The sequence below is a fragment of the Amblyraja radiata genome, chromosome 8, assembly GCF_010909765.2.
Source record: "Amblyraja radiata isolate CabotCenter1 chromosome 8, sAmbRad1.1.pri, whole genome shotgun sequence".
Classification (NCBI taxonomy): Eukaryota; Metazoa; Chordata; class Chondrichthyes; order Rajiformes; family Rajidae; genus Amblyraja; species Amblyraja radiata.
Window position 1 is genome coordinate 22,749,218 of NC_045963.1, and position 12,424 is coordinate 22,761,641.

A 12,424-nucleotide genomic window follows, 5' to 3' on the forward strand; every position below is an offset into this window, starting at 1 on the left:
TCGCAGCACTCACTGGCCTACCGACAGCCCGACCGACCGACAAGCCCAACCGACTGACCCTAACCCTAAACCTAGCCCTAGCTCTACATTTGTTATTTATCGTTTTTATTTAACAGTTCACATCATAACTTTATAAAGATAAATCAATTGAAAAACAAAATTATCAGCAAGGTTAGCATTACCTTTATTCCTTGGAAACCTTGTTATTGTTTTGATGTAATTAGGAGGCAGCCATGATCCCAGAATCCTCGCTGCCTAGCGACCATAAAACAAAGCGCGGGATTGGTCAATTTGCGTCCGACCTCAATGTCAAACGTGCATTGATTGGACAATTACTACTCGGAAAATTTGAAGTTTTTCCCATAATTCAAAAAAATGGGCAGGTTTTGGTCTTGACAAGTTTCAGGTATGATTTATATAATATTTTTATACAATATGTTAAAAATTGATAGTTCCATGAGTTGTGTCATGAACATGAACGAAAAAGCTCCTCGGCCAACAGCCTAACGGTAAAACTGCAGTTAATGGTCCGCAATGGGGAAAACCCAGTTGTTGTGGTCATATTTCTCATAATCAAAGGTAATTGTTGGGAGGTTAATCATTCCAGCTCAAGGACATCACTATCAAAATTCATCCGGGACATTTCCTGGTCCAAGCCACCTTTAGCTGCTTAATCTTTTTACCACACAATATTCAATTTTATTCACGTGTTCCCAACAAATGAAACAGTGGTTTGTCTATATGCAACAAAACATTCAAAGGCATGGCCTAGGAAGTGTCATATGTTTACGTTATAGATGTGTCAGGGAATGACCATGTCCACTGACAGGATCTAACCCATGATCATGAGATTCAATGGCATTGCCATCACAGAATCCCCCACCATCAGCATCAATAAGCAGATACTCTAATGGACCAGCCACATAATTATGGTTACACAAGCAACTTGGGGGTTGGGATCTTGGTGACTCACCTCTTGGTATACCAGAGCCTTTCAACCAAAGCATAATCCAGGAGCATTATGGACTTCACTTCATTTGCTTTGACAATGACAGGTCGAATAACAGTTTAAAAAAAAGTGACATTCTCAGCTGACATTCTCAGCTCAGCTTCGCAGATACTCCCATTGGCACTGATGACTTTTGCCTCCAAGAAGAATAAGAACATCACAATCTGCAGATTCTCCTCCAAGAAGTCACCCTTACTTGGAAATACATTGCCGTTTCTTCATCATCACTGGGTCTAAATTCTGAATCTCCCCACAGTGCTGCAAAGTGGGGGCACCTTCACCATACAGACCACAGCAGTTCTAGAAGAGGGATCACCCATCACCTTTGTTAGGGATGGACAATAAATACTTGCTTTGTTAGCATCAGATACATATGTCAAACACAATGATGGCACTTTTAAAACTGAAAGTTTAACATTTAAGACAAATCCTTTAGTTTAACCTTGGCATAGCATTTAGTTAATATTCTTGTGAATAATTTCAAATTATCTGGATTGAAGATCCCAGGAGTTTAATTACTATTAATGGTTCAATGGTTTCTATATTATCACGTGTATGCAGGTACAGTGAAATACTTTTTCTGCATACAACTCAGCATGACTATCACCATGCACGAGCACAATCTCCCGGTTAGGCTAGATGTACAGAATAGCCCACTGAGTCTGCATGGAAGAGGTGCCATTTTGGTGCCATTTTACTGTTCCTCGTGCAGCTGGCCACAAAGGCCCATTGCAACCGCTGCAAACATAATCAAAGACTTGTCCCACCCTAGCCTTTCCTCCTTCTCCCTGCTCCTGTCCTGCAACAGGTACAGAAGCTTGTAAGCAAGCACACATCACCAAGCTCAAGAACAGCTTCCTCCCCTCCATAGTCAGACTTATGAATGCTTATTCCATAAGCGAGGGTACTGTTCGGTTCAACTCTACCATTGAGGACATCCGACTTTGTCTGAGGAACTGATGCAGTACAATGTACAACAATGCTGAGAACTACATTCTGCACTCTGTATCTTCCCCTTTGTTCCATCTATTGAGTTTGAACTGAATGTGTCTATATATGATGTATCTGAAATGTTTGGATAGCATGCAAAACAAAGACTTTCACTGTACCTCGGTGCATGTGACAATAATAAACCTAAACCTAAAATGACAGTCAATAAAAGAAACATTACATCATACTCAGTTGCAGGCTCTGGCCACCAGATGACTCTGCGGAGCAATTTATTTTCTTACCGTGCCCTTGTGTCATCCATGTTGCTTTGCCTCAGCTCTGTAAGAACAATAGGGTTTATATATAAATTAGTTATTCACATTTTTTTGCCGCCTTCCTTCTGTTATTGCTATCTCAAGATGTTATCGTCAGCTGATCCAGCTTTTTTATCGATACATCTGTACCGTGGTCAGATAGTTCTACCCAGCTACCTTCAGCCCATTCCAACTCATTCCTTAAGACTGTTTTATTATCTATATAAAATTTCCAACATATTGCACAACAAATTATGAGGCGATTCTTTACTTCAACTTTCTTACAACCAACGTCATCAAGCAAGCCAGTTAGTTTTCTCTGTCCCATGCTCTCAGTTCCACCATTCCTTCAGCTGTTGCTCAACTACAACTGTATTGAATGAAACCGATATAGTTGGTTTGTATGGGCCACAGATTTATAGATAATTATTACTCGGTATCATTGATCTTTTTTCTCGCCTCATGTGGCCTCTGCTTTCTTTCTATGTTTTTGACAATATCTGCATTTGTTACTTATTCTTCATTGTTCAACTTCAAACCCAATTTTATTTCTTTATATTTTCTCTTATTTTCCAAAACCCAGAGAAGGAAGCCTTTTGATTCATCGAGTCTATTGCTATCTCTGAAACCAATTCCATTCCCCCACCTATATCCCTGTAATCTATTAGAAACATAGAAAATACGTGCTGGAGGAGGCCATTTGGCCCTTTGAGCCAGCACCGCCATTCATTGTGATCATGGCTAATCATCCACAATCAGTAACCCGTGCCTGACTTCTACCCATATCCCTTGATTCCGCTAGCCCCTCTCGCATATTCCCTCGCATCATCTACCTATCAGCGGATATTGCTGGAGCAAACCAACATGGACACCAGGGAAATATGCAAAACACCAGGCAAGACGATATCAGAGATCAGTATCGAACCTGGATGGCTGGAGCTGTGAGTCTGCAGCGTTATCTTCTCTGCCACTGTGCCACCCTATCTTCTCTTCTGTGTCTTAACCCAGAGGTATAGAAGATCATGAGTGGAATAGATAGAGTAAATGCATAGTGTTTTACCCAAAGTAGTGGAATCAAGAACCAGAGAACATAGGTTTAAAGTGAGGGGGGAAAACATTAATAAGGGCCTGAAGGGCCACCTTTTTGTATACCTTTGTGATAGGTATATGGAATTACTGCCGGAGGAGATAGTTGAGGCAGGTACTATACAACATTTAAGAAACATTTGGACAGGTGCATGGATAGGATAGGTTTAGAGGGATATGGGCCAAACGCAGTCGGATGAGACTAGTGTAGATGGTGCATGTTGGTCAGCGTGGGCAAGTTGAGCCGAAAGGCCTGTTTCCAAGTCGTATGACTCTCTAACTCTCTGACTACTGCACTTGTCTCCCCATTCCCCTTCTCCCCACTACAGCAATCTTGGAAATCTCCTTTGATCAGAAAGTAACATGAACCAAATACTAAACTGAGGGGATAGTATATGTTAGATTTTAACCAATTACTTCTGACGCTGACCAACTTAGTGAGAATAACTATTAATTAGATGTCCATAATTGTTTATAGCACATTAATTATACAGCAGGAACAATATGACAGAATAACTATCAAGTTATTGACCTGTACCAAGCAGACTTTGGGCATTTGTCAGACCAGGGATCCTTCAAGCTTATCACCTGGGAGAAGCTTGTTTTGGGTTTTTTTTGCACCAATATGGTGCTAGAGAAATTTGCTTGGGATACCTCATAGCTTCAGCACATCTTAATTATATTTCTGCACCATTTGAGGCAGTGGGTCGATTTTTTCTCATAGTTTATCAGGCAAAAACCTTCAATTGGTTATTAACTGTTGCATTACATGTTGGTCCACATACAGTATGCTTATTATGGACATCAACCTGAGTGATCTCTCCGTTTGATCGGCTGTGGTTACAAGTGACATTACATGATCAACAATGAACTGTCTTGTAGACAAAAGTAGATCAATTACCATCAGTATGCTAAGCCTTGCTGTCAAATAATTATAAATACTTGCTCATAGAAAGGGTATGTCTCGTCAACTTACAAAAGGTCAAGGACCTGAACATTAGGTTGTTTTTTTCCCTCCACAGATGCTGTTTGATATGCTTACTATTTCCACTATTCTGTATTTACTTCATATTTCCAGTATTTTCAGATTTTTGCTTAGGCATATTGATATGAGCCATTGATTTGCGTTTGAGTACCTGCCACACCCTAACAGTTCCAGAAATGCATGTTTCAATACTTGCTCCCATTGAAATTGTGATTTACATCAAGTCAAAAAATGAATCATAATTATCAAGCTTGTGATATATTTACCTCACTTGATCTAAGAAATAAACATTAGAAGATTGTGAATTCCTTCATTTTTAGTTCCTGACAAAGCCATGATACCATATCTAAGTGAATCTGGATTGAGCGAGAAGTCTTTTAAAATTCCAAGCCTGTCTCCTTGCTGAAGACATTAATCAATTCTCTACTTCATATGTCCATGGATCATGCTACAATTTTACATTGACACAATGGCTACACTGAGACACAATTTAAAACAACACACAGCTCTGTCCTAAATGGAGAAACAAGGAACTGCAGATGCTGGTTTATACCAAAGATAGACAAAGTGCTTGAGTAAATCAGCGGGTCAGGCAGCATCTCTGGATAAAAAGGATGGGTGCCTTTTTCAGGTTGGAAGCCTGTTAATCTTCTTGTCTGAAAGAGGGTCCCAACCAGAAACATCACCCATCAGGCTGCCTGACCCACTGAGTTACTCCAGCACTTTGTGTTTAACTGTGTTGTAAATGTGAGAGTGTGGATGGTATGTCCCAGAGCACAGCAGATTCACATTCTGGTAACCCATTGAGAAGCCCTTGAGCTGGGAACCTTGCAAATCTGCTGGAGGATATATCACAGATATGTCCTTGCAATCTCAAAGTATCTGCAAACACTGGAACCCAGCATGGTAATAGAAATATAGAAAATAGGTGGAGGAGGAGGCCATTCCGCCCTTCGAGCCAGCACCGCCATTCATTGTGATCATGGCTGATCGTCCCCTATCAATAACCCGTGCCTGCCTTCTCCCCATATTCCTTGACTCCACTAGCCCCATGAGCTCTATCTAACTCTCTCTTAAATCCATCCAGTGACTTGGCCTCCACTGCCCTCTGTGGCAGGGAATTCCATAAATTCACAACTCTCTGGGTGAAAAAGTTTTCTCACCTCAGTCTTAAATGACCTCCCCTTTATTCTAAGACTGTGGCCCCTGGTTCTGGACTCGCCCAACATCGGGAACATTTTTCCTGCATCTAGCTTGTCCAGTCCTTTTATAATTTTATATGTTTCTATAAGATCCCCCTCATCCTTTTAAGCTCCAATGAATACAAGCTTAGTCTTTTCAATCTTTCCTCATATGACAGTCCCACCATCCCAGGGATCAATCTCGTGAACCTACAATCACAAGGATGTCCTTCCTCAAATTAGGAGACCAAAACTGTACACAATACTCCAGATGTGGTCTCACCAGAGCCCTATACAACTGCAGAAGAACCTCTTTACTCCTATACTGAAATACTCTTGTTATGAAGGCCAACAACTTTCTTCACTGCCTGCTGTACCTGTAAGCTTTCTTCACTGCCTGCTGTACCTGTAAGCCAACTTTCAGTGACCAGTGTACAAGGACGCCCAGGTCTCGCTGCACCGCCCCCTTACCTAACCTAACCCCATTGAGATAATAATCTGCCCCCTTGTTTTTGCCGCCAAAGTGGATATTCTCACATTTATCTATATTATACTGCATCTGCCACGCATCTGCCCACTCACTCAACCTGTCCAGGTTACCCTGCAACCTCCTAACATCCTCTTCACAGTTCACCCTGCCATCCAGCTTTGTGGCATCTGCAAACTTGCTAGTGTTGCTCCTAATTCCCTCTTCCAAATCATGAATATATATGATAAACAGTTGTGGCCCCAACATGGAGCCTTGCGGCACTCCACTCGCCACTCCCTGCCATTCTGAAAAGGACCCGTTCACTCCTACTCTGCTTCCGGTCTGCCAACCAATTTTTTATCCATGTCAACACCCTACCCCCAATACCATGTGCTCTAATTTTAGTCACCAGTCTCCTGTGCGGGACCTTATCAAAGGCTTTCTGAAAGTCTAGATACACTACATCCACTGGCACCCCTTCATCCATTTTACTTGTCACATCCTCAAAAAATTCCAGAAATTTAATCAAGCATGATTTCCCTTTCATAAACCCATGTTGACTTGGACTAATCCTTTTACTGCTATCCAAATGCCCCATTATTACCTCTTTAATAATTGACTTCAGCATCTTTCCCACCACCGAAGTCAGACTAACTGGTCTGTAATTCCCCGTTTTCTCTCTCGCTCCTTTCTTGAAAAGTGGGATAACATTAGCTATTCTCCAATCCACAGGAACTGATCCTGAATCTATTGAACATTGGAAATAATTACCAATGCGTCCACTATTTCTAGAGCCACCTTCCTGAGGACCCTGGGATGCAGACCATCAGGCCCAGGGGATTTATCATCCTTCAGTCCCATTAGCCTACCCAATACTATTTCTCGCCTAATGAACATTTATTTCAGTTCCTCTACCCCCTTTGTCCTCCAGTACATCAGGGAGATTGCTTGTGTCTTCCTTCGTGAAAGCATAATGAAAGCAATATGTGCTTGATTGGCAGTACACTCGTCCCTTTCCCTGCAGCACTGGAACATTGTGTGGCCTCCGCCTGTATTATAATAGAAGTCATGGCCTTTGCCAATTTCCACTGTACCAGGAGAATATACATGGATCTAGCCACGCCTTCCTAGAAAGGATGACATTGTGGCTACTTGGAATTACTTGCACAGGTTTGCACTGTCTTTGACATCTTATGTAGCGCTTCTGCCCATTCCAGCCAGTGTCCCAAAAATCTTGTGGAAATGCCACCAACTTGAAAGTTTCACTTCAAATTACACACCATCTGACTCATTGTCAGACATAAATGCTGTAATATACCCTCCACTCTCCCCCCTCCCCCCCTTCCCACCCACGCTCTTTCAACTCTGCAGAAATACCTTCATCAAAAGGTCTGTAGCAGTTAAAGAATATAGCTCACCACTTAATTCTCAAGGACACTTAAAGATGGCATTGTCAGTGATGCCTGGATCCTGAAAATATTTTTTTAAGATCTCATCTGCCTCATATATATGTAGTCTTTGCAGAACTGGCATGTTGTTCGTTTGCTCCTTGGAATAGGGCACTTTAGCCTGGTAACGTCATACAACATAGAGACAGTCCTCTCTAGTCAACACATTCATGCCAACCAAGGTCCCCACCTAAGCTAGTCCGATTTGCCTTTATTAGGCCCAGATCCCCCTGAACCTCTCCTATCCAAGTACCTGTCCAAACCTCTTTTAAAAATTGTTATTTAGGTGCCTCAACTACATGGTATATCACCTTGCAAAGAACCAACTTTTAGCCATCCTTTTACTGAACATGAATTTCATGGATTGAGCTTGTGGATGCTGGAGATAGACACAGCGATGGTGTATGTTTTTTCTTCCTCCATGGATAATCACCCGGTAGGGTTTAACTAAATATGATATTTTGTGTATCTGGAATAAGATGCCTCAATTATACGCTCACAGTAAGGAGAAAGGAGTTGTCATCGGGCAGAAAGGATACCGTATGTTTAAAGGGAGGTGAATGGTTCACTTATCAGGTTACAATTAGACTGATATGAGGGGTGGCAGAGAATATTAAAAGGGTCCCGACCCAAAATGTCGTCTATTCATGTTCTCTAGAGATGCTGCCGGACCTGCTGAGTTACTCCAGCATTTGTGGTGAGAATCTTAGTAGTATTAAATGGGAGGGTCATTTCAGAAGAAAGATATTGTGAATAAAATACTGAAAGATGATTTCAGGGAAAATGTTTTGTTGTGGAAAAAAATTGTCGGTCTTAACTGGTTCATCGATTTAGTGACTTTAACGAATATTACATTTGTGACCATCCTACCTGCTTAAATCAAAAGTTATTTAGAGAAGGATTTGAGGGAAGAAAGTATGAACACATAGAGTAGTAATTAAAATGTAAATTACAAGGTTTAGTGACAGTGCCCAACACCACGTCTCCATTCTGCATTATTTGCAAATATTTTTAACAATACAATATTGATTAACAGTTTAAAATTCAAACTTTTTTTTCCAGCTTTGGACATTTTAAAATTCTCATCTATCAACAAAATGTTATCAACTTTCATGTTCTTTATAACTGTGTATCAAAAGGTATTACTTTTATAAATAATTTACAATTGTGAAGCTTGCAGCACTTACACAGACGTGCAGGTTCCTCAGTCATCAATAATGTGTCAAAAAACATGACAATAAAACATTTACCTTATCCTGTACCTGTCAGGGTCCCTTCCGCGATACTGTTGAAGTATGGCAACAGCGCTACAAGCCTTTGGAGCCATCCGTCCGGGTGGCAACATCAATCACATCAGAGGAGGAGGCCAGGGAGGAGATGAAAAGAGAAGAATGGAGAAATCGTATACATGACATTAGGTAAATCATTATCTTCAACATCAATGGTACTTATTGTTATGTAACTTGTTATTGTTGTTTTCCTTCAGTATTAATTATACCTTAGAATTATTGATTTGTTAAAACAATAATATTTATTGCATTTAATTAAAAAAAATTACTACTTCCACTTTATATTTATTGATTATTCATGGCAGAACAATAATATATTGTAATTGGTTCTTGGCCGCATGGGGGCATTAATTGTATGTAGCAGGCAATACACATGTTGAAAGATGATAGCAACAGGAGTATAACAAGTGGACAGCTAGTTTTGTTTATTTATTATGATTAAGCTGTGCATACCTGTCGTGGCACAATTCCAATAAATTCTATACGCAATAATATTGGGCTGTGAAATCAAGGCATAATGGTTGAAAGTGGAATTGGATGGGTGAAATAATTGGCAATGGAACAAGACGTGGCCATGAAAGAACTTCCAGATATTATTTTTATGGAGGGAAGGAATGCATCTGCTTCTACATGCTGCACAATTCATCTTTCTGTGCAAGGGGTATCGAAAACATCATGTTGTAATGTACAACATCATATTATAATATACAATGCCCTCCATAATGTTTGGGACAAAGGCCCATTTATTTATTTGCCTCTGTACTCCACAATTTAAGATTGTGGTTAAAGAGCACATTGTCAAATTTTATCAAAGGCCATTTTTATACATTTTGGTTTTACCATGTAGAAATTACAGCTGTGTTTGCATATAGTCCCCCCCATATCAGGGCACCATAATGTTTGAGACACATGGCTTCACAGGTGTTTGTAATTGTTCAGGTGTGTTTAATTGCCTCCTTAATGCAGGTATAAAGGGCCTGTCCCACTTGTGCGTAATTTGCGCGTAATTTACGTGACATCATTTACGCGTCACGATGCGCGCATGGTGCACATTACGCGCACATGGTGCGTGGTGACATAGGCAGTGATGCGCGGTCGTGCGCGGCGCCCCAGGATTTTGGGGTGTACAAAATCTTTGCGCGCCATCTGCGTGACGCGCAAATGACGCCCAAGTGGGACAGGCGCTTTAGAGAGCTCTCAACACCTAGTCTTTCCTCCAGTCTTTCCATCACCTTTGGAAACGTTTATAGCTGTTTATCAACATGAGGACCAAAGTTGTGCCAATGATAGTCAAAGAAGCCATTATGAGAAACAAGAATAAAACTGTTAGAGATATCAGCCAAACATTAAACTTAAGGGCCTGTCCCACTGACGCGACCTTCCAGCGACTGTCTTCGACCTTCAAGCTCGAGGGCACTCGCCTGAAAAACCTCGTGCTGGATCGAAGGGGGCGGGGGAGAAAGGAGGGGAAGAGAGGGGGGAGAAATGGGGAGGGGGGAGAAGGGGGGGGGGGGGAGAAGAGGGTGGGGGTAGGGGGAGAAAGGGGGGGGGAGACACTTTTAAGAAGCCAGAATAAAGATACCGGGCATTTTACATTACCGGTCGGTTTTCCTTAGTCCTGAAAACTCCAATGAGCCAATTAAAATACCCGGTCAGCAAAGGAGATTGCCTACGGCTGCCCTCGACTGCCTATAACTACATAGCGACCCCACTCCACTGCACTACGAGTTCAAAAGAACTATGCCGACCAATTTTTACTTGCGGAAAAGATTTCAACATACTGATACATTTTCCTCGACTAAACTGAGGCCGCAAGTATGCGAGAACTTCCCTTCGAGACTGAAGGAGAGTTTCAGTGACCTCATAGGACCTCCTAGGACCACGTGTCGACCATGCTGCGAGTTTCAGTCGAGTGCAAACTCTTCTAAACTCGCAAATTAGGTCATTCAGTGGGACAGCCCCTTAACCAAAATCAATTGTTCGGAACATCATTAAGAAGAAAAAGAGCACTGGTGAGCTTTCTAACCGCAAAGGGACTGGCAGGCTAAGGAAGACCGCCACAGCTGATGACAGAACAATTCTCTCTATAATAAAGAAAAATCCCCAAACACCTGTCCGACAGATCAGAAACACTCTTCAAGAGTCAGGTGTGGATTTGTCAATTTCCACTGTCCGCTGAAGACTTCATGAACAGAAATACAGAGGCTACACTGCAAGATGCAAACCACTGGTTAGCCTCAAAAATAGGATGGCCAGGTTACAATTTGCCAGGAAGTACATAAAAGAGCAACCACAGTTCTGGAAAAAGGTTTTGTGGACAGATGAGATGAAGATTAACCTATATCAGAGTGATGGCAAGAGCAAATAATGGAGGAGAGAAGGAACTGCCCAAGATCCAAAGCATACCACCTCACCTGTGAAACACAGTGGTGTGGGAGTCATGGCCTGGGCATGTATGGCTGCTGAAGGTACTGACTCACTTATCTTCATTGATGATACAACTGCTGATGGTAGTAGCATAATGAATTCTGAAATGTATCGACATCCTATCTGCTCAAGTTCAAACAAAAGTTCAAACAAATGCCTCAAAACACATTGTCCGGCAGTTCATTCTACAGCAAGACAATGATCCCAAACATACTGCTAAAGCAACAAAGGAGTTTTTCAAAGCTAGAAAATGGTAAATATTTGAGTGGCTAAGTCAATCACCTGATCTGAACCCAATTGAGCATGCCTTTTATATGCTGAAGAGAAAACTGAAGGGGACTAGCCGCCAAAACAAGCATAAGCTAAAGATGGCTGCAATACAGGCCCGGCAGAGCATCACCAGAGAAGACTCCCAGTAATTGGTGATGTCCATGAATCGCAGACTTCAAGCAGTCATTGCATGCAAAGGATATGTAACAAAATACTAAACATGACTACTTTCATTTACATGACATTGCTGTGTCCCAAACAGTATGGTGCCCTGAAATGGGGCTACTGTGTATAAACATTGCTGTAATTTCTACATGGTTAAACCAAAATGTATAAAAATGGCTTTTATTAAAATCTGACAATGTACACTTTAACCACATGTGATTTTTTTTCAATTACAAATCTCATATTATGGAGTACAGAGGCAAATAAATAAATGATGGGTCTTTGTCCTAAACATTATGGAAGGCACTGTACATCAGTTAATGTCAATAAATAGTTTTCTAGATCTGATGCTGGAGATATATACATACAGTTGCTCAGGACTGATTAGTTCACTTAGCTTCCTGAGTCAGATGATGAAATAGGGATATGCTTTCCAGAGATAGAGAAAGCTGGTGAGTCTGTGGTAAAGCATAACTCGTGTCGACAGATTGATATACAATCTGAAAATACTGAGGGTTCAGGGACAGCGATTTCACAAATGTGAGCAATGGTATACTGTCGTCATTGGCATGACTGGCTGGTTTTCCTCCAAGTTCACCAAATGAATGTTGATTGTCAGAAGGTCAGTCACATGGCGCCATTTGGGATCTGACTGGATCATATGAGATAAACTAGGCTAACAGTGAGATACATTCTCTGATAGATATCTAACTTTGCTGAGATGCAGCCTTAGGAGTGTGCCAACTATTAAGACACGAGAGAAGATGGACGTCCTGTCTTCTCATATGTTGACAACATTTTTGATTCCAGCACCATCAGTGAATAGGTCCCCATATTGCTTGTCTGCATGC

General features: G+C 41.4%; 1 protein-coding gene across 1 annotated transcript in view; it reads left to right on the forward strand.

The window, feature by feature from the left end:
- The window catches only part of spata17 (spermatogenesis associated 17), a 181,951-nt gene that overhangs the window by 49,040 nt on the left and 120,487 nt on the right, over positions 1–12,424 (forward strand). Inside the window, exon 6 of the mRNA XM_033025369.1 lies at positions 8,692–8,840. Within this exon, the coding sequence (XP_032881260.1) occupies positions 8,692–8,840 (149 nt within the window). The remainder of the gene's footprint in view (positions 1–8,691; positions 8,841–12,424) is intronic.